Consider the following 20,771-nt stretch of genomic DNA (forward strand, 5'->3'; position numbering starts at 1 on the left):
GTTGCCACTCCCCGCAGATGGTGCCACAAATGACAAAAAAAAATATAATATCATTGTAAGCTAGAATAGTGAATATTTATAGAGAATGATGATTAGAACTTTCTTCTAGAATATAATACTTCTAACTCCTTATTTCCCTATTTTGTTAGTGTATTTATCCTGTGACCTTTTTTTTACGTTTTCTTTGCGATAGTAAAAGCAACGTAATTTAGCGTTCGTTTGCGAGCAAAAGGATAGATTTTTAAAACGAGTGCCAATGTAATTTTTTCTATATGGCCGAAAAGTTCTGAAATAAATTATTATTATAATTCCCGCCCTTCGCAACCATTCCTCCTAAGCTTTATATATACGACGTTGGTATTTTTTCCCAGACCACACTGCCTTTTCCAAGACAAAACAAATAAGAGTTCCAAATAGAACTCTTCTCTACCTTTGTTAAAAATTCAACGCAATGGCAACGCCAAAATACCAAAATATCAACGTCGTATATATTGAGATGATAGACCAACTATAAATTCAGCAGCCTTTCATTAGCAACTAGAAGAAAAGAAGTTAAATTCAGCAACATTTAATTTTTAGTTAGAAGAAAAAAGATTGTACCACCTTTATTAAAGATTCTACGCAATATTAAAGAAGTCAAGACAGTTAATGAACCCTCTAAGTCAGTGGACCGGAAATTTGTTCTGACCCGAAAGTGATAATTTTGTTCAGTATAATTATAGTTTGTTTTATAATCTTAATACGATTTGTATCAAACATTTCGTGGCAACGAACTGTAAGTAAGGAGCGACCCGGCTCAATAGTTACCAAAACTCTAAAAAAAGGAATGTTGATACCAACATCAAAAGAATAATATTCTAATGTTGATTTCAAATATATAAGTTTCATCAAGTTTTATCATACCCATCAACAGTTACCCGCCTAAGAAAATTTGCCCGATTTTCTAAAAAAGGGGGAAACATCCTCTAAAATCTGTAGAACCTTAATGAATATCACACCGTCGGATTCAGCGTATCAGAGAACCCTACTGTAGAGGTTTCAAGCTCCTATCTGCAAAAAAAAGGAATTTGGTATTTTTTGCCGGAAGAAAGATCACAGGTGTGGGTTTATTTATTTTTTTTTCCCAGGGATTATTGTATCAACCCGGCGGTCCCATAATGTTGCTAAAGGACTCATTCGAACGAAAACCAATAGTTCCAGTGCCTTTTAAGTAATCAAGATATGGAGGGTAGCTTGTCCTCCTCCCAAGCTAATTTTTTTCCCAAAATCACCTGTTCAAAATTTTGAGATAGCCATTTTGTTCAGCATGGTCGAAAATATAATAAATATATCTTTTAGGATGGCTTAATCCCTTAAAGTCCCCGGCGGGAGTGCTGAAAGTTATGTACTTTACCCAATGTTTACATATATTATTGGTTATTGGGAAGTATACAGACGTTTTCAGTGGGGATTTTTTCTGGTAGCGGGATGGGAGGGGGGTTAGGGGGTTATGTGGGAGGATCTTTCCATGGAGGAAGTTTTCATAGGGTAAGGGACATTACTATGAAGGGGGCGCCGGATTTCCCAGCATTATTTGAAAAAATGATCAGAAATTAAATAAAAAAAAACAAGTTTTTCAACTGAAAGTAAGGAGCAACATCAAAACTGAAAACGAACAGAAATTATTACGTATATGATTGGGTTCGCCCCCTAGTCAATGCCTCGCTTTTTAAGCCAAAGATTTTTTTAGTACTTTCATAAGAGCTATCTATTCTAACTAACGGCCTTTGTGATTAACGGGTCATTTTTAAATAACTAGAAAAAAATTATAGTTTTCGCGTAAAGTGCGAGGTATTGACTATGCAGTGAGCCCCGTAATGTACGTATAAAGAACATATGGATATAGAAGTTCGCTACTTATGTTAATTCGTAAGTTATGTGAATCTATTACTAGTAAAACGTCCATAAATAAAATTAAACAACTTTGAAGAAAGCCATTTAACCAAATAAAAGTAAAATTAGTATGCAAATTGTGTTTTAAAAATTCATGTACGGTGAGCCAAAATCAAAACCTGCATTAATTCAAAAACGTTCAAAAATAAAATAAACAAAAGAAGTTTTTTTAGAAGTTTCGGAAAGGGATAGGTCCTTTTATTAGACAGTGAAACAAATAAATGGTTATTCTGATGACATATTCAGTTATCATCATCAGTAGAGAACCCTATTTTTAGCTAAGATTAAAACAAACTAAGTGTTAAGACTAAGACAAACTAAGATTAAAACAAAAAGTATTAAGATTAAGACAAAAGTAATAAGATTAAAACAAAGTAGTAAAATTGCTCTTGGTATAGTAATAATAAGCAAAATACTGTAGATCATGAGTATCTTAATGCGATTGCGCATATATTGTCCTTTGAATACAGCTGAGCAAACGGTGTTGGTAGTTATTTCAGAAGTTTGAAAATGTTGGATGCTGCATTTTGTGCAACAGTGGTGAAATGTTCTAGCTAGCTGACATTATATAAGATTTAAAAAAAAAAAAAAAAAAAGTTTTTATTAACTGAAAGTAAGGAGCAACATTAAAACTTAAAACGAACAGGATGTATTCCGTATATGGAAGGAGCTGTCCCCTCCTCACCACCTTGCTCTTTACGCTAAAGTTTGACTCTTTCTCACAAGTCTATTTGTTAAAACAATAAAAAACTTTAGCTTAAAGAGCAAGGCGTTGCGGAGGGGACAGCCCCTTTCATATACGGAATAATTTCTGTTCGTTTTGAGCTTTAATGTTGCTCCTTACTTTCAGTTGAAAAAAACTTGTTTTTTTTAATCTTGTATAATGTCAGCTAGCTAGAACATTTCACCACTGTTACGCAAAATGCAGCATCCGACATTTTCAAACTTCTGAAATAACTACCAACACCGTTTGCTCAGCAGTATTCAAAGGACAATATATGCGCAATCGCATTGCGATACTCATGATCTGCAGTATTTTGCTTATTATTATTATACCAAGAGCAACCTACTTAAGAGCAATCTTACCAGGGCCGTATCCAGGATTTTTGTTCAGGGGGGTTTTACTAATTTTTGACTTTTTTGGGGGGGGGGGGTTACTAATTTTTGACTCAGTTTTCGACTAATTTTACTGATTTTTACCTAGGTTTTACTAATTTTCGACTTATTTTCGAGTCGGTCAAAAAATTTCGGCGGGGGTTCAAACCGGGTAACCCCCCCCCCCTGGATACGGCCTTGAATCTTACTACTTTATGTTTTAATCTCATTACTTTTGTCTTAATCTTAATACTTTTTGTTTTAATCTTAGTTTGTCTTAGTCTTAACACTTAGTTTGTTTTAATCTTAGCTAAAAATAGGGCTCTCTACTGATGATGATAACTGAATGTGTCATCGGAACATCCATTTATTTGTTTCACTGTCTAATAAAAGGACCTCTCCGGAACTCTCCGGAACTCTGATTTGCTTAAGCTTCATATATTTAAACTAATACACGTGTTCGCCAAATATCATTTGCTGAAGAATCGTTGAAAGGGTTGGCTAAAATTGACGCGGTGGCAACTATTGAAAATAATTACAAAGTACTGGAAGTGGCAAAAAAATGTGTATTGAAATGGAAAATTCGATACGCATAGAAGCGCATACGCATGGATAAGATAGGGGTTCGAGCCTGTGCATCTCCCCTGATTTTTTTTTCAAAATGTCTTATACCTTCAAACAATTTCGCCTATTTTTTCACATTTAAATACGTTGAAAAAAACAAAAACAAAACAAGAATACATTGTAAAATTAATTCAAGCGAGGGGAAACCAGCCCAGCGACGTTTTTTGGTACAGAGGCAGTGAGTCTTCATTGCCTGAGCCTCGCCTCAGTTTTGAAAGTGCGCCCATAAACATTAAGTTAATGTTTATTATATTATTAATGTTTATTATATTAATGGTGCGCCCATAATAATAAAAGTACGCCCACCAACATTAACAACAATAATAATTCTAGGCTGCTTTACGACTCTTTCAATTGAACAAAAAATTTTAAAACACCAAAATCATGGACGAACAATTTGTCAATATTTTTTGTGTGTATAATAACATTCAGTGCAATGCTATGTCGTGGTGGGAAGAGGTCGTAATAAAAAAAAATAATAAAAATAAAAACGACAAATAAAAATAAAAAGAAGAAAAAGGAATTTTGGAATACGTATTTTCCAAATATAGGCAGAATATGTGGTGTAGAATATCCTGTAGTATTTATTTGTAATTTTTATTCTTTTTCGTGTTTTAGGGGGGCTGAGTATCATAGTAGGGTAAGATAAAGGTTAAAACTGGGGCCGTGGGAAAAGTTTTCGCAACTAAAATTAGAAAAGAACATAAAATATGGAATCTAGTGATATTGCTTTTATTTTATTAGCAAAATCTGCTCTTTTTGTAACGTCTTAGGACATCTTATCAACATTTTAAGGTAGCCATTTTGTTCAGATTAGATAAAAGTACCAATAAATATGCATCCAAGTATGAAACAACCCCTAGAGTCCTGTGATAAGGACCATAAATTAGACAAACTGTCAATTCTTTACGGATATATTTTATACTGGAAAAAAGGGGGGGCATGTTTGATCTTGCCCCCCTTTTTCAGTGGCAAAGAACTTTCAGGGATTATTCCCCTGGTAAAAAAATCTACATAATTGTGCTGTGGGATGGGTTAGGAGCCCAGATATGAGCAGCAAAACTTTTTTTCCCTGATCATTTTGAAACTTACAGCCGTGAGTCCTTGAGCCAAGGGGACCAATGTACAAAAAATTATTCAAAGGATTAGTGCCTTTGAAATTACTCCCTCCTTTAACAAAGGTGGCTCAAAAACTGGTCAAAATTTTTCGATTGGCCTGAAAGTTATATGAAGTTTTTGGCTAAGGGGACTCCAATGCAGAAGGAAAATAAAAAAAAAAACAAAAAAACCATTGCTTCCCTTCAAAATGAAGCACAGAAAACGGCCAAAAAAATTCCACCCACTTCAAAAGGAAAAGCTATGGGAGGGGGTAATTCGATTGGAAATTGAAAGTTCAAGTGTTCTTTTTAAAAGCCGAAAGCCGCTGAAGGACAATCAACCCCCCACCTCGATTCCTTTTCTACTATCCGGCACTACTCTAACCCCAATGATATCGAATCAAAATTTTAAGACATCTATTTTGTTCAAAAACTTCTAAATGCCTAATAAGTTTGCCTTCGGGGTTGATATTACACCAACGGCCCCAGTAATATATTTAATCTTACTCTGCCAGGATATTTCAGGCCCTAGGAACGAAAAAAGGTAATTAAACAAAGTAAATATGTAAAACAAAAATCTGCTAAAGCTGCAGAGAACCAGCAGTCCACACGTCAAATCTTGTTCCATTTTTCACTATGAATTTTGGCAATGAGGCAATTTATGAATTGAGGCAGATATTTGGGAATTGGGAATGAATTTTGGGAATGAGCCAAATAAATTGCTTATCCAGTACGAAAGATTGGTCTTCAAACAAAACATTTTTATTCAAAAGCTCCTGTTTTATTCGTTTGAAATTTTTTGGCTGGACTTTCATATCCTCTTCTTTGGATTTAGAAAAAATATATTGAACTGAAATAAGTAATGCACAGTGAAATAAACAATAAAATAACTCGAATTGATTTGAATAGGTTGGGATGGGGGAGGACTGAGCGCAGCTGTGATGGGATCAGGTGGCTTGATGCTGCAGTATGTGGTTAGTAGTAGTAGAAGTAGCATAGTGACATTGTTTCTGCTATCAGAATACCCCTCAAGGATTATGAACAACTAAGATTAAAATACAAAATCCAAAGGGGTCATTAGTTTATAATAATAATAAAAAAAAAAAAATTTAAGAAACGCTGCACTTCAGTCGGCAAAATGAAAATCATGTTTGTTGGAGAAGACCAGTGCTGTTAGTGTGTACATACAGCTGTTTGCTGTCAAAATCTCGAACTACTGAACTGCAGCGACTTGCAACTTTTATTTACGTTTGTGTAACAAAAAAGGCAACAATATGCAAGGGGCGGGGGGTAGGATTGATACGGTCATCCTGATTTGAGAGAAACAAGGAATTTTAAAGCTGTATAAACACTCACAAGTAGATCAAGCTGATGAGTAGATCAATATAGGGTTCTGTAAGGTCATTGGATTCAATAAAAATATACTTAACATTTGAAATCATCCCGAAGTGAACATAACCTATATTTGATAAAGAACTATGTGAAAAAGGATTAGTTAGGTCCTTACGAATCCTTTTCAAGTAAGCAGAAGAGGTTTTAGCCAAAAACCACGGAACAGTCAACAAATGGGTAATTTTTGGGTTGATAACCCAACAAAAATGAAAAATAGTTTTATGGCTAAACTAAATTTCAAAACTAAGGATCAATTCACATCCCTTGGACGTTAGTATAATTTTAATTCTCATCTAGCACATCTCCTGTTGTTAAGAATATAAAGATGAAGAGAGATTGGGTGCTTTAGTGAAAGAAATGACAGAGAAGTGAGGAGAGTGAGAAGCAGAGAGGGGTGAAAAAGAATGATAGACAGACAGGGACGGAAGAATAGATAGAGAGAAGAGTGAGAGAGGAGGGGAAGAGGGAGAAAGAGACACAGTCATCTGAACAGACTTCTCTACAGCTTTAAAATGTTAACTTTCAAAATGGGATATTTTGATACAAAAGACAGGGGAAGTTTATTTTAATACTGTGCAACAAATATGGAAAGGTGACCTTATAATTCCAGCATTCGCTGCAAGAAATTTGCAATTACATTTCATTAGCCAACAATTGCTGGCAAGCCTTTCAAATTCTTACAAAATTAAAATGCTGTCATTTTGGCACCTGCAATAATCCATATTCTATCCCGGAAATGATGAATACGGTTTTCCCTCAAAATTTCCAAGACATGGTGACAAATAATTTCCAACCATTATAACTAAAAATATTCGCGAAATCTGGGAATAAGAACAAAAACCATAAAATACCATAAAATAAAATAGACCCTCTTTTAGTCTGACCCTCTAAAAATATATAAATTAGTGACCCTCTAAAAATATATATTTAATCTGACCCTATATAAATATATAGGCCCTCTTTTAGTCTGACCCCCTAAAAATAAATAAATTAGTGACCCTCTAAAAATATATATTTAATCTGATCCTCTATAAATATATAGACCCTCTTTTAGCAAAATCGTCAGAGATACAAAAATTAGGTGATGCAAACGCTAATTATACATAATCACGTGGAAAGTTGTTATTCTTAAAATTTCGAGAGGCACTATAAAGAAACGGCAAACAAAATTATTAAATCATTTGAAATCAAAAAACTTATTTTTGATGTTGGAAATAGAACGGGAATTTTTACTCTTTTAATAATGAAACGTTAAGTAAAACTATCTAGCGCTTGGTGTTTACTTTGATTAATTAAAAAAAAACAAAAAAATTCCAAAAAAAAGAATAAAAAGGAAAGTAAGGAGCTACATTAAACAAAAGATGACCAGAAACAAAGACGAAAAATTTTCACAGTGTAAAGCTACCACAAATCACCATCATTAAATAAATGAAACCCAAAACGAACATTAATTACAACAAACAACCGATTCAAACTCAAAACGAACAAAAACTAAGATGAGAAGAAAATAACTTATACTTTACTGAAAACAATTCTTATTTCGGACTGAATAGCTTTACATCTCATAGCATAAAAAATACAAAAAAACACTTACTAATTTTTTGATATCTTAAAAAATTATAAAAATGGAGAATAAAATGTTTAATGGAAAAGACCTCTATATGCAGTTACAAAGTTATGCAGTTTTTGGTAGTAGCAGGCACCAAATTTAGAAAAATAAAACGTGGGTCAAAATCAGCAAAAGTAAGTCAAAACAAATATCAGCATACAGCTAAAGAAGTTATAGTGATTTTTGGGAATCAACAGATTGTCAATGTTTGATTCTTTACAGATGAAAACCGTTGTCAAATTTAACTAATTAATTTAGCTTATTTATTTTCACGCTTCGGCGTGGCAACACTGACGAAAATGTGGCACTGTCCAAAAATATTTCATAAATATGAAACAACGGAAAAAAATCCTAGAAAATCATGGTTTTCACGTGCAAATAAACCTAAGACGGATTCAGGGGGGAAAATATTATCATTTGATGTCCTTGGCACTTTACAGGAAGTAGCTAATCTTTCGTGGTACTACCGCCTGTCCCACTGTCCCCATCCTGGTTCATCTGGAATAATACCAATATACTGAAATAATACCAATATACTGAAATAATACCATTACAATAAAAAGAACTTTCAAATAAAAAGAAAAAAACCCAAGTCCTGAAAACTTGGAATGTCTGTATAATTTTTTTTAGTTTTTTTTTTTAATTTATGCAAATTCAGTAAAAATCCTGCACCTTTACTTCCTTTTCTTCCAAATTAAAATAAATAACAGGTGCATACACTTTTTATTTGGTGACAATCAAAATATAAAATTTATGATTTAGCCATTTTCTACCGGGGGATAACCCGTCTAGAACCTCCTCCCCCCCCCAAAAAAAAAACATTATTTCACTCGTAAAAAAAATACATTTAAAAAAATTTTTATTATGTTTTGTAAGTTTTTTTTTTTTTTTTTTTTTTTTTTTTTTTTTTTTTTAGCCTAACCTTTTTAGCAGTCAAAATTGTAATTTTTACATTCTTTTTTCTTTTCAATGAAAATATGAAAAGGCTTTTTTTTTTATCAAAAGATGCTCCGGAAAGGAATCTTTCAGAATCTGTTAGGGGTTGCAAAAATGAAGGGGGCAGGAACCCCTAATATCCTACATTTTCCGCAAAATTTGCCTGTTTTTGCGATTTTTACGACACCCCCTCTCCCCAAAGGTTATCTGTGCATTTCCCTTTAAATCAGTATTTATTTTGAAACCCACTTACTTCGTTTTCTTTTCTGATAGTGTAACTACGCTAGTCAAGTAATCAAACAGCTCTCCTCGTCGACAGAGCTCAAATATCAGGAATATAAATGTCGTTGATTCAAAAACGTCATACAGCTCAACTGCAACAAAAAAAGAGGTTTAAGTGAATTATGAGCGACCTTAAACAAACTTAGTGTTAAAGCTAACTGGAGAACCAACAATGACTCCTTGAACCTTCTCAAAGCTACAAATACGTACGATAGTGCCCTAACCCTAATTTGTAAAGTCGTGAGTCACACTAGACTCAAAGGTAAATAGAGATAGATGTCAGAATTCAACTGACTGTAGCATGGAATTCCTTGACGAAGTTGGCAATGTTGACGACACAAAATAAAAAAAAAATCGTAAAAACTAAATAAATTGAAAGAGATACTTTATGACTTTATACTTTATAACTTTATGACTAATGCAAAATTACAAAATTACATCTGAATTTTTCAACTTAAAAGCTGTTTCAAACTTTAGAAACGGAATTTTACTTTATGTTTAATTGAATTCAGCCTAACTTGAGGGATAATGGGGGTGGGTCGGAAACGAGTTCGAAATGGGTTGGAAATAGGGTAGGGATGCAATTTCGAGGTCAAAACTTCACTTCGCTAAGCGTAAAAGTAGAGTGGGAACATATAGAATGTCTTTTCCGAAAGAAAATATTTCTCCCGAAGAGAAATTCTTGGCTACCAGACAGGTGCAATTAGGAGGTTGACAATGAAGATATATGAGGTACAGGAAACATGAACACAGCCAGGAAGTTTCCCAACGGGATTGGGGGCAACTACCACCCTGAGCTTTGTTGTTACCAGTATTTTTCTCAATTTCCTATTGCCCCCCCCCCCTGCCAGTGTTCAAGACAGGAAATACAAGAAAGTTATGGGTAATTAAAAAATAAAAAAATTATGTGTCTTAAAACGACTCCTGTCATTGTCCTTGTAAGCACATCTCGCAGGAAATTCTTCTGGCTGCACTTAGCAATTTTGGCTACTCAGTTAGGGGATTCTCCGTGAAGCCCAAAACATCTGCTCCCGATGTATCTTAAATTGGAAAATATATCCAAAATACTACATAAAACTGGAAATTTGACTAATTTAAGTGACAAATTCTAAATCCATTAGTTCAAGATGGGTGTTTTTGTGACTAAAATTATTTTCCAAACTTAATTTTGCGACAGTAAATTAAAGCAAGTAAAAAATAGATAAAAGTAGGAAAAAGCCCCCTCCCATTCTGTAAAATTCGTTCGTCTTAGCCCCCTCCCCCTTGTACGCAACGAGTTTTTTTTTTATACTTCCCTGTACATGTATATATCTAAGATATTCATCAAGTGATACGTTTCAGTGCATATTAAGGGGAAAATCAGTTTAGTAACTAAAATAATGAAAACAAGTATATAACATTTAGCTCTGAAAAACAGTTGCTTGACCTTATACAATATACAACCCAAGGCATAAGGCAGTGGAGTCAAAAATATGGGTCCAGTCCCAAAAATCTACTCAATATATTGAAGAGATATCATCAAAAGGCACATATATTTTTGTTTATTCAAAGATGTATCCATGCAAAGGAGCTGAATCAGTAGGATGAGTGTTACCCCCCCCCCCCTCTTCCCCCATAGAGGTAACTAATCTTGGAAAATTAAATCTTGATTATTTTAGAAATTTGGGAATTTCACTAATTTTCAAGTTTTTTTTCCCGATTTCTGAAAAAAACTGACAAATTCCAAATTTACTAGTTAACGGTGCGTATTTTTGTGACTGTCTCGATTTTCACAATTTTTTTTTTCTCCGAATATAAATCAAAGCGAATGAAACGTAGCCAAAGTAATACAGATTTTTTCGTCTTAGCCTTAAGTACACTAAATTTATGAATACATCACTTTGCATAGATAAATCTAGCATACTTATTATGAGATTCGTTATTGTCTATATTAAATAAACATAAGTATTTCCATTTTCATGACAAGCTGAGATCTTTGTCTAACCATTCAAGCGTACGAAATTTGTAGTATGCTTCATATGTTACTCCTACCAACAATAACAAATACTAGTAAAATAGTGTTAATAAAGAATAGTGATAATAACTATAGATATAATCAAACAGTTCGTGGTAACGAACTGTAAGTAAGGAGCGACCCGGCTCAATGGTAACCGAAACTCTAAAAAACGGAATTTTGGTACCAATAGATAGATCAAAAGAATCAGATTTTAATTCTCATTTCGAAAATATAAGCTTTATCAAGTTTAATCATACCCATCAAAAGTTATGCGCCTGAGAAAATTTGGCTGATTTTCGAAAAAAGGGGGAAAGACCCCCTAAAAATTATAGAACCTTAATGAAATTCACACCATCATATTCAGCGTATCAGATAACCCTACTGCAGAGGTTTCAAGCTCCTATCTACAAAAATGTGGAATTTTGCATTTTTTGCCAGAAGAAAGATCACGGGTGCGTGTTTATTTGTTGTTTTTTTTCCCAGGGGTAATCGTATTGACCCAGTGGTCCTAGAATATCATAAGAGGGCTCATTGGAACGGAAATTAAAAGTTCTAGTTCCCTTTTTAAGTGACCAAAAAAAAAATGGAGGGCAACTAGGCCCCCTCCAACGCTCATTTTTTTCTCAAAGTCACCCAATTAAAATTTTGAGATAGCCATTGTGTTTAGCATAGTCGAAAATCTAATAAATATGTCTTTTAAGATGACTTAATCCCCCACAGGTCCCAGGGGAAGGGCTGCAAGTTATGAACTTTGCCCATTGCTTACATATTGTATTGGTTATTGGGAAGTATACAGACATTTTCAGGAATAATTTTTTTGTGGTGGGGGGGAGGGGGGCTGGAGGTTGGGTTACTCGGGAGAATCTTTCCGTGGAGGATGTTTCTTTGGGGTAAGGGACATTTCTATGAAGGGGGCGCCGGATTTCCAAGCATTATTTAAAAAGCGATCAGAAATTAAATAAAAAAAAAACAAGTACTTCCAACTGAAAGTAAGAAGCAACATTAGAACTTAAAATGAACAGAAATTATTACGTATATGAGGGGGGACTCCCCCAAGTTTATGCTACGCTATTTACGCTACAGTTTTTTTTAGTGCTTTCAAAAGAGCTATCTATTCAAATTAAACGGCCTTTGTGATTCTGGGTTTTGATAATTTAAATTTTTTTAACTTTTAACTTAAAGAGCGTGGTATTTACTAAGGGGATAACCCCATCATATATGTAATAACATATAATTAATAAAAAAAAACAATAAAAAAAAAACAAGCGATACGGCTCAATAGTAAGCGAAACTTTTAAAAACGGAACTTTGATGTCAATAAATGTATCAAAAGAATGGGCTCATAATGCTGATTCTAAATATATGAATTTTGTTAAGTTTAGTATTACTCATCAAAGGCTACGAGCCTCAGAAAACTCACCTGATTTTTTAAAGAGGGGGAAACATCCCCTAAAAGTGAAAATTTTTTAATGAAAATCACACCGTCAGATTCAGCGTATCAGAAAACCCTATAAAATAGGTTTCAAGCTCATATCTGCAAAAATCTGCAACTTTGTATTTTTTGCCAGAAGTAAAATATACGAATATAGAAGTTCGTTACGTAAGTTAATTTGTAAATTACGTCCGAACCAAATTTAGAGACAGCCATTTAGCAAAAGAAAAGTAAAATTTTTATGCAAGTTTTGTTTACTTATTCAATGACGGTGAGCCAAAATAAAAGCTGTATTAACTAAAAAACAATCAGAAATTAAATAAAAAAAACAAGTTTTTTAAACTGAAAGTAAGGAGCGACATTAAAACTTAAAACGAAAAGAAATTATTCCGTATATGAAAGGGGCTGTCCCCTCCTCAACGCCTCGCTCTTTACGCTAAAGTTTGACTCTGTCTCACAACTTTATTTTTTAAAACAATAAAAAACTTTAGCGTAAAGAGCGAGGCGTTGAGGAGGGGACAGCCCCTTTCATATACGGAATAATTTCTGTTCGTTTTAAGTTTTAATGTCGCTCCTTACTTTAAGTTTAAAAACTTGTTTTTTTTATTTAATAAATAATAAAACAGTTATTTCTGGCAATACAATTGGTAGGAACATGTAACTCTCAGCCAATCACTAACCGCCAGCTCAGAAAAAAACAATCTTATACAAACGAGTATAGAATGTATAAAAGCGGGTACAAACAGGTATAGAATGTATAAAGGCGGGTATAGAATGTATCAAGATTGAATAAAATCAGAAAGAATCATTAAAAGATTATCAATTTCATACATGATTTTGGTAAGTCTATCCTGTTTTACCTCACGGCTGGGGGATGTAACTGAAATTTTTTCTGTGGGAGCGGCGAGTGGACTTAAAATTTTGTGTTTGGGAGAAGGGAAAAAATTATCCAATAGGCTAAAGACTTACTTATATAAGGATGTCCAGCTACTTCTCTCAGCATTCGGATCTCGTGCAAAACCTGATCTCGCACAGAGGTGCCGTCGGCTAGCGAGCTACTGATGTCTATTATCTTCACAGCGTAAGACTTTCCAGTTTCTTTCTCAACACATCTCCGCACTGTAGAGCTGACCCCTCTAAATAATAAAGGGAAAAACAAAAGAATCAAAGGACCTAACACATACGACAGGAAAAGCATGTCCTGACAACAAGTGATTTTTATTACCTGACAAGTGAGAGTGAGAGAGTTAACCAACACTGAAAGGGTTAGTAGGGTTTAAATAATAAACTTTTCTTCTTTTCCTTTTTTTTAGAGGAAATACATTGTTCAGACGGGAGCCGATTCCGAAAAAAAAACTTTTTCACATGCTGACCAATGGGCTGCGTTGCGCAAGTACCGATCTCCTGATTCACTGCCTTCGGCCGGAGGTGCAATGCATGGTTGAGGGGTAATCATCCGAAGCTTCCCCTGTTTTTACCCCAACTTTCTCCAGGTACCCATTCCGAGATGGGTCGAATCTGACTGAGCTTACAGAGTCACATCATTGCATGTATATATGCATGTATAATATATTATTAACTAATTAATAATGTATAGACAATACAGTCATCTTGATTGTAACCCTAAACACTTCACAATCATTGGCAGCGCTATCGCGCTGCCTAAGAAAAGAACGATGTGGGCACAATGTGTTATTTTTTTTCTCCATACCGGGGCACTTCGTATCGAAGGAGTTGTCGTAGAAACTTCAAAAAGGGCTCATTCGATTGGAAATTGGAGTGGCTAGTGCCCTTTTCAATAGTCGAAAGTGAGTAGAGGGCAACTAGCCCGGCGCACCCCACGCCCATCATTCGCCCAAACACATCCAATCAAAATTTTTAGATAGCCATTTTGTTCAGCGTTGTTGATTTCCAGATAGAAAATATGTTTTTGAGGAGGACACTCCCCCACAACCCTCGGGGCAAGGTTTTTAAGTTATGCCCTGAGGGCATACAGGAACGATGTTGGCACAATGTATAATTTATTTTTTTTTCCTTTAGAGCAGGGCACTTCATATGGAAGGGGCCAAAGTAGAAACTTCAAAAGGGGTTCATTCGATTAGAAATCGAGAGTTCTAGTGCCCTTTTTAATAGTCGAAAGTGATTGGAGGACAACTAGCCCCCCCCCCCCTCACGCCCATCATTCCCCCAAACACATCCAATCAAAATTTTGAGATATTCATTATGTTCAAAGTAGTTGAAAGTTCTGGAAGCTATGTCTTTTAGGATGATAACCCCCGCGGGGCCCTAAGTGCAAGGATTATAAGTTATGCCCTGGGGGCATTTAAAGTTATTATTGAAAGCTTTGATCGTATATACTTAAAAATGCTCATTCAATTGGAAATTGAAAGGGCTAGTGCCTTTTTTTAATAGTTGAAAATGATTGGATAACGACTAACTGCCCTCTCACGCCCACCATTTTCCAAAACAAATCCAATCAAAATTGTGAGATATCCATTTTGTTCAACGTAGTTGAACGTTCTGGAAATTAGGTCTTTTAGGATGATAACCCACTCAGAGCCCTCAGTGCAACTCAGTGACCTCAAACCTCGGTGCAAGGGTTGTTATTTATGCCCTGGGGACATATAAGGTTTATATAGAAAGCTGTTGTATAAATCATAGGCAGCACGATCGCGCTGCCTAAGTAAAGAACGGGGACACTCGAGAACGAGACAAGAAAAAGGGGATTAATAAAAGAGGCGGACATTCCTCTACAACCCCCAGGGCAAGGGTTTTAGTTATGCACTGGGGGCATATAAGAACGATGTTTTCACAGTGTATTGTTTATTAATTTTTTCCGTTAGACCAGGGAACCTCGTGTCAAAGAAGTTCTCGAACAAACTTCGAAATGGACTCTTTCAATTGGAAATTGGAGTGGCTTGTGCCCCTTTTAATAGTCGAAAGTGATTGGAAGGTGACTAACGCCCCTTCCACGCCCACCATTTCCCGAAACACATCCAACCAAAATTGTGAGATATCCATTTTGTTCAACGTAGTTGAACGTTCTGGAAATTAGGTCTTTTAGGATGATAACCCCCTCAGAGCCCTCAATGCAAGGGTTGTAAGTTATGCCCTGGGGGCATATAAGGTTTATATAGAAAGTTGTTGTATAAATCATAGGCAGCGCGATCGCGCTGCCTAAGTAAAGAGGAGGACACTCCCCCACAACCGTCAGGGCAAGGGTTTTAAGTTATGCCCTGGGGGCATATAAGAACGATGTTGGCACAATGTATTATTTATTAATTTCCTTTAGAGCAGGGCACTTCGTATCAGAGAAGTTGTCGTAGAAACTTCGAAAAGGGTTCATTAAATTGGAAATTGGAGTGGCTTGTGCCCTTTTCGATAGTCGAAAGTAATTGGAAGGCGACTAACGTCCCTTCCACGCCCACCATTCCCCCAAACACATCCAATCAAAATTTTGAGATAGCCATTTTGTTCAGCGTAGTTGATTTCCAAATAGAAATTATGTTTTTGAGGACAGTCCCCCCCAACCCTTAGGGCAAGGATTGTCAGTTATGCCCTGGGGGCATATAAGGTTTTTATTGAAATCCTTGTCGTAGAAACTTGAAAAGGGCTCATTCGATTGGAAATTCAAAGCGCTAGTCCCCTTTTTAATAGTCGAAAGTGATTTGAGGGCAACTAACCCCCCTCTCACGCCCAAATTTTCTCCAAACACATCCAATCAAAATTTTGAGATAGCCATGTTGTTCAACCTAGTTGAAAGGTTCGGAAATTAGGTCTTTAAGGATGACACCCCCCCCCTACAACCATTAGGGCAAGGGTTGTAAGTTATGCCCTGGGGCATATAAGGTTTTTATTGAAAGCGTAGAAACTTCAAAAGGGCTCATTCAATTGGAAATTGAAAGGGCTAGTGCCTTTTTTAATAGTTGAAAGTGATTGGAGAGCGACTAACGCCCCTCTCAAGCCCACCATTTTCCCAAACACATCCAATCAACATTTTGAGATATCCATTTTGTTCAACGTAGTTGAAAGTTATTAGCCTTATATATTGTTCGAAGTAGTTGAAAGTTCTGGACATTATGTCTTTTAGGATGAAAACCTCCTCAGAGCCCTCAGTGCAAGAGTAGTAAGTTATGCCCTGGGGGCATATAAAGTTTATATAGAAAGTTGTTATAGAAATTTCGTATAGGCTCTATTTGATTAGAAGATGAAATTGCCCTTTGGAATAGTTGAAAGCGAGCGGGGAGTAATTCGCCTCCCTCTAACGCCGACTGTTTCCCCAGAAACAGTCAATCAATGTTTTAGAGATAGCCATTTTTTTCAACGTAGTTATAGAGTCGTTATTAAACATCAAAGGAGCACATTCAATTCGAAATTGAGAGGGCTAGTGCCCTTTTCAATAGTCGAAAGTGACTGGAGGGTAACTAACCCCCCTCTCACGCCAACCATTCCTCCAAACCCAAATATAATATTCCAAAATATCATGGTCACTTTTCCGATAATGTATTCCATCCAGCCACCCCCACCCACCGATGTATATATTTCACATAGGGTAATATGCCATATACCATTGAATTTTTTACCCACCTCAAAAAGCCAAGGATAGAAATTAATAATTAGTTAAATTAATTAGCAATAATCTTTAACAACCAATTAATAATTAAAATATCCTTATTTCTTTAAAGCTTATCCTATATTTTTACCACCCATGGAAGATACCCCCCACCCTACTGTGGGCCCTTAGAATTCAAATAAAGGAAACTGATCAGCGGATTAAAACTTATCAGATCAAACTCAAGCCTGACATATCAAGTATTTACTTCATAGCTCGACTCACTGAAGAAACAGAAAAAGAGTCATTCAATAAAGCTGTCAAGTCTTGATCGCACATCAACTAGCATTCAAAGGAATTAGCAAGAAAAAGATCCAGTAATGCAACTGCTCTTGAGCTTACTAAAAATGTAATTTGACCTCATTATCTTAAATATTTTATTAAATCAAAGAGATATCCTAAGATCGTTCAATGTAGAATTACATTAATGAACATATTAATATATAACATATTAATATATGTAAAACATATTGACACAAAATGTTAATATTAATATTTACCTCCAAATCAAACTACATTTGAACAAGACCATAAGTAAAATTTGTTTAATACTATATTTTGAAAAAATACATTTTAACTTTGCTTCTTATTTTTATCTGTTGACATAATATGAAGTACCTACAAATATATGCATAAACATGTATCAATATGTTAACATATTAATATATGGACATATTAATATTGTTAAATTTTAATATAGTATAGTACATTTAGGCAACTAGTCTGGGACCAAGCAAGCAGATGGATGGGCTTGAAAGGCCTAGGAAGAGCTTACAGGAACAGATTTAAAGGGAGTCAGAATTTCTCAGGGGGGAGGGGCAATGAGTGAACCGGGGGGCGGGGCATTGAATGGGTAGAGGAGGAGCATCTACAGCTTTGTGTCATGATGAATTGTAAGTGGTATTTAATCAAAATAATAAAGTAGTAAAAGATGAATAATGCTGCAAAAGTGAATATTCAAATTAAAATAATAAAAAAAAACAGGCAAAACAAGAAAACTTGTTTTCACTTCAATATATGATGTAAATGTGTAAGGTGAATATGTAATGTGAAATTCAATATGTTGAAAATCAATAAAGCAAAGCAACTCCACACAGAGTAATCTTGCAGAGAAGAGAAAATTCACCTAGCTTTGGTCAAGAATTATTAGAACATCTGAATTTGCATTCTAGGATTATTAACATCCACTTAGATCAGTATTTTTTCTTCTTTTTTGCCCTAGATTTCAATTTTTCATTATTATTATTTTGAAAGCAGAAACACTGCAAAATTGTGAAAAGATATAACTGGAAAAACAAAACAAAGGAAAAAAGAGAATAAAATAACTGTAAACAGAATAGTAGAATAACAAGAAAGGAGAATCGTGCAATAATAATGAAGAAACAACTTTATAAGTCTTACCTACTCACCTTCCAAGGACTTCTTTTGGTTCATATTTGGTATAGAATCCTGAAAAAAATTATAACCACTATTTTAAAATGTTGATACTAGTCGACCTGATTTGGTTTAAAATGTGACAATATATATATATATATATATATATATATATATATATATATATATATATATATATATATATATATATATATATATATATATATATATATATATGAATCTTGATTGTATGATACCAAATAAGGCCTGAATTACGACTTAGAGATTGCCATGTAGACACCATTAATTATTCTGCCTTTATTAATAAAGTTTTCCCTATACCAGCAAAAGCAGAAAAAAGGTCAGAAGGAGATTAACACACAATTGTTCTGGCCTGATAAATTCATTATTGAGCTAAAATCTCTGAGCATTTGCATATTTATTAAAAAAAAATTGTCAGACTCAGTTTCCAGCAAGGAAAATACCAGCAAGCAAAGTCCTTCTATCCGCATAGTGTGTAGGTAAATATGTGAATATAACTAATTTAAGTAGTATATGCTAGCTTTAGCATATAGCACATCTTGAACAGGTTTGCAAAATCCGGAGAGGATGAAATCCACAGTTGGTATATACTACACTCTGTTCCCATATTCAATCAGACAGTTTTTTTTCTTCCAAAAGTTGTGTTCAGTTTCAAAACGTTTTTCTCAAGAAACTTGGAAACAAGCTAAAGCAACATTTATGAGTACGCAATCACCATAATCATTGATGCACAAACACCCAGCACTTACTAGGGGGAAGACTAAGAACTTCTCCCAGAGGAGTTGGAGGTGGTAGAAAACACAAGAGTGAATACTATACAATGTTCAAATTTAGCTTGAGGGATGAGGTCCTTTCAATGGATCTTATGAAATTTCACGCATTATCAAAACAAATAACTTTTTATATTATTTATTGGTAATTTTGAAGATAATAGGTAGTGCTTCTATTTATCAATAGGTTAAAGAGCAATACAAAAATAGATCCTTTGTTTTGCTTTAAGAACCCCAATTAGAACTTAGCTTGTTTGTGAAAGAAGCTGAATCCTGAAGATGTCAAACGTAGATTTGGCCCTTTTTTGAAACACTTCATTGTTGTATTTGCAGAAATTATCTAATATTTTCCCATCAGACCATATGTGCGAGGGGGAGGGGGGGTCACCTTGGAAAAACCTGTTGTCTAAAGATACATTGTTTTAGTGTTATGACTCCTTCGCCCATACCCTCTCAAGGCTGAACCTTTCTTTGCCCATGAACCAGGTTAAGCTACTTTACATAGTTCCAACCTTTAGGGGGAGGGGGGCAAAAAGTGAGAAAAGGGAATTTTAAGTTGACTATTGAGGCAAGTTTTAAGATGCATTGTTTTGGGCCAATCTCAGTGGAATCTCCTCCCATGTACTGACCAAGTTAGCAGTTATGAAGTGACTTGTTGACATACCCCACATTTTAAATCAAGTGGCCGTCAAATGAGATATCACTAAAATCTGTGAGGTTTTCTAAGTCCTGAGTATTTGGGATATTACTCTGTAGGTCCGTGTTCAGACCTATCTACTCGTGCATACATCTTATAAATTCCATAAAAAAATCAAAATAATTTCTGCTATATGTCTGAATATTGTGGGTTGTGTTCATACACTTGAAGAAATAACATGGCACTTTAAGATTCTTTCAGAAGTTAAGCAGGGCTAAATCCTATCAATGCTGCTGCTCATCATATGAATTGACTATACATTAAGATATAGAACCACTGAAAGTATCAGCCTCAATGCAGATTGCAAGCAACGCCTCCAACAACTCTTTGGTGAAATCAACACATAGGGCCCAAAATCCATGCCAACCAAACTATGTGCATGGTGACTCTAAACCCAATCATTTGAGGTTTCCAGATTTCAGGCTTCAAACCTGATGATGTGAAATATACTCAAAAGGTGAAAAGGTCATGTCAAGAAACTGAAGTGTGTTTTCTTCGGTACTATAGCTACAAAGCCCAAAAGAAAAGACATTGACCCCTCCTAAGGTCTGTATATTCAGCTTTTCTTCAGATACACATATCTATTTGATGTCATCTATAATGTATACATGCCCTGAGAACCATCCAGGAATCTAATTTAACACACCATAACCCACAAAGACACAGAACCGTTCCTATGGGGGGCGGGCAACTGCAGTAGTTGCCCCAGGCACTGTGGCTTGTGGGGGCACCCCGGCTGGGGAATTACCCACTTTGATTCAGTTTTTTTTGCATATATTTGAGTTGGGAGTGGGGAGCTGTAATTAATTTTTCCTTGGGCCTCACCAAACCTAGGAACAGTTCTGCAAAACCATTAAACTTTATTGGCAAATAATATTATC

At 35.1% G+C, this 20,771-nt stretch overlaps 1 protein-coding gene across 3 annotated transcripts in view; it reads right to left on the minus strand.

Moving 5' to 3' along the window:
• Positions 1–20,771, minus strand: part of PhKgamma (phosphorylase kinase gamma) — a 73,069-nt gene that overhangs the window by 39,566 nt on the left and 12,732 nt on the right. For 2 of the 3 annotated variants that reach the window (XM_089102902.1, XM_089102901.1), the window contains exons 2-4: positions 18,417–18,456; positions 13,365–13,531; positions 8,939–9,059 (exon numbers count right to left, since the gene is read on the minus strand). In XM_089102902.1, coding sequence (XP_088959028.1) covers positions 8,939–9,059; positions 13,365–13,531; positions 18,417–18,456 — 328 coding nt within the window. Of the gene's footprint in view, positions 1–8,938; positions 9,060–13,364; positions 13,532–18,408; positions 18,457–20,771 lie in introns of all 3 variants that reach the window. The other variant, XM_089102903.1, reaches the window with a different exon arrangement.

This window comes from Artemia sp. Qi Xiang Cuo, chromosome 17, assembly GCF_049724085.1.
Source record: "Artemia sp. Qi Xiang Cuo chromosome 17, ASM4972408v1, whole genome shotgun sequence".
In the NCBI taxonomy this organism is placed as follows: Eukaryota; Metazoa; Arthropoda; class Branchiopoda; order Anostraca; family Artemiidae; genus Artemia; species Artemia sp. Qi Xiang Cuo.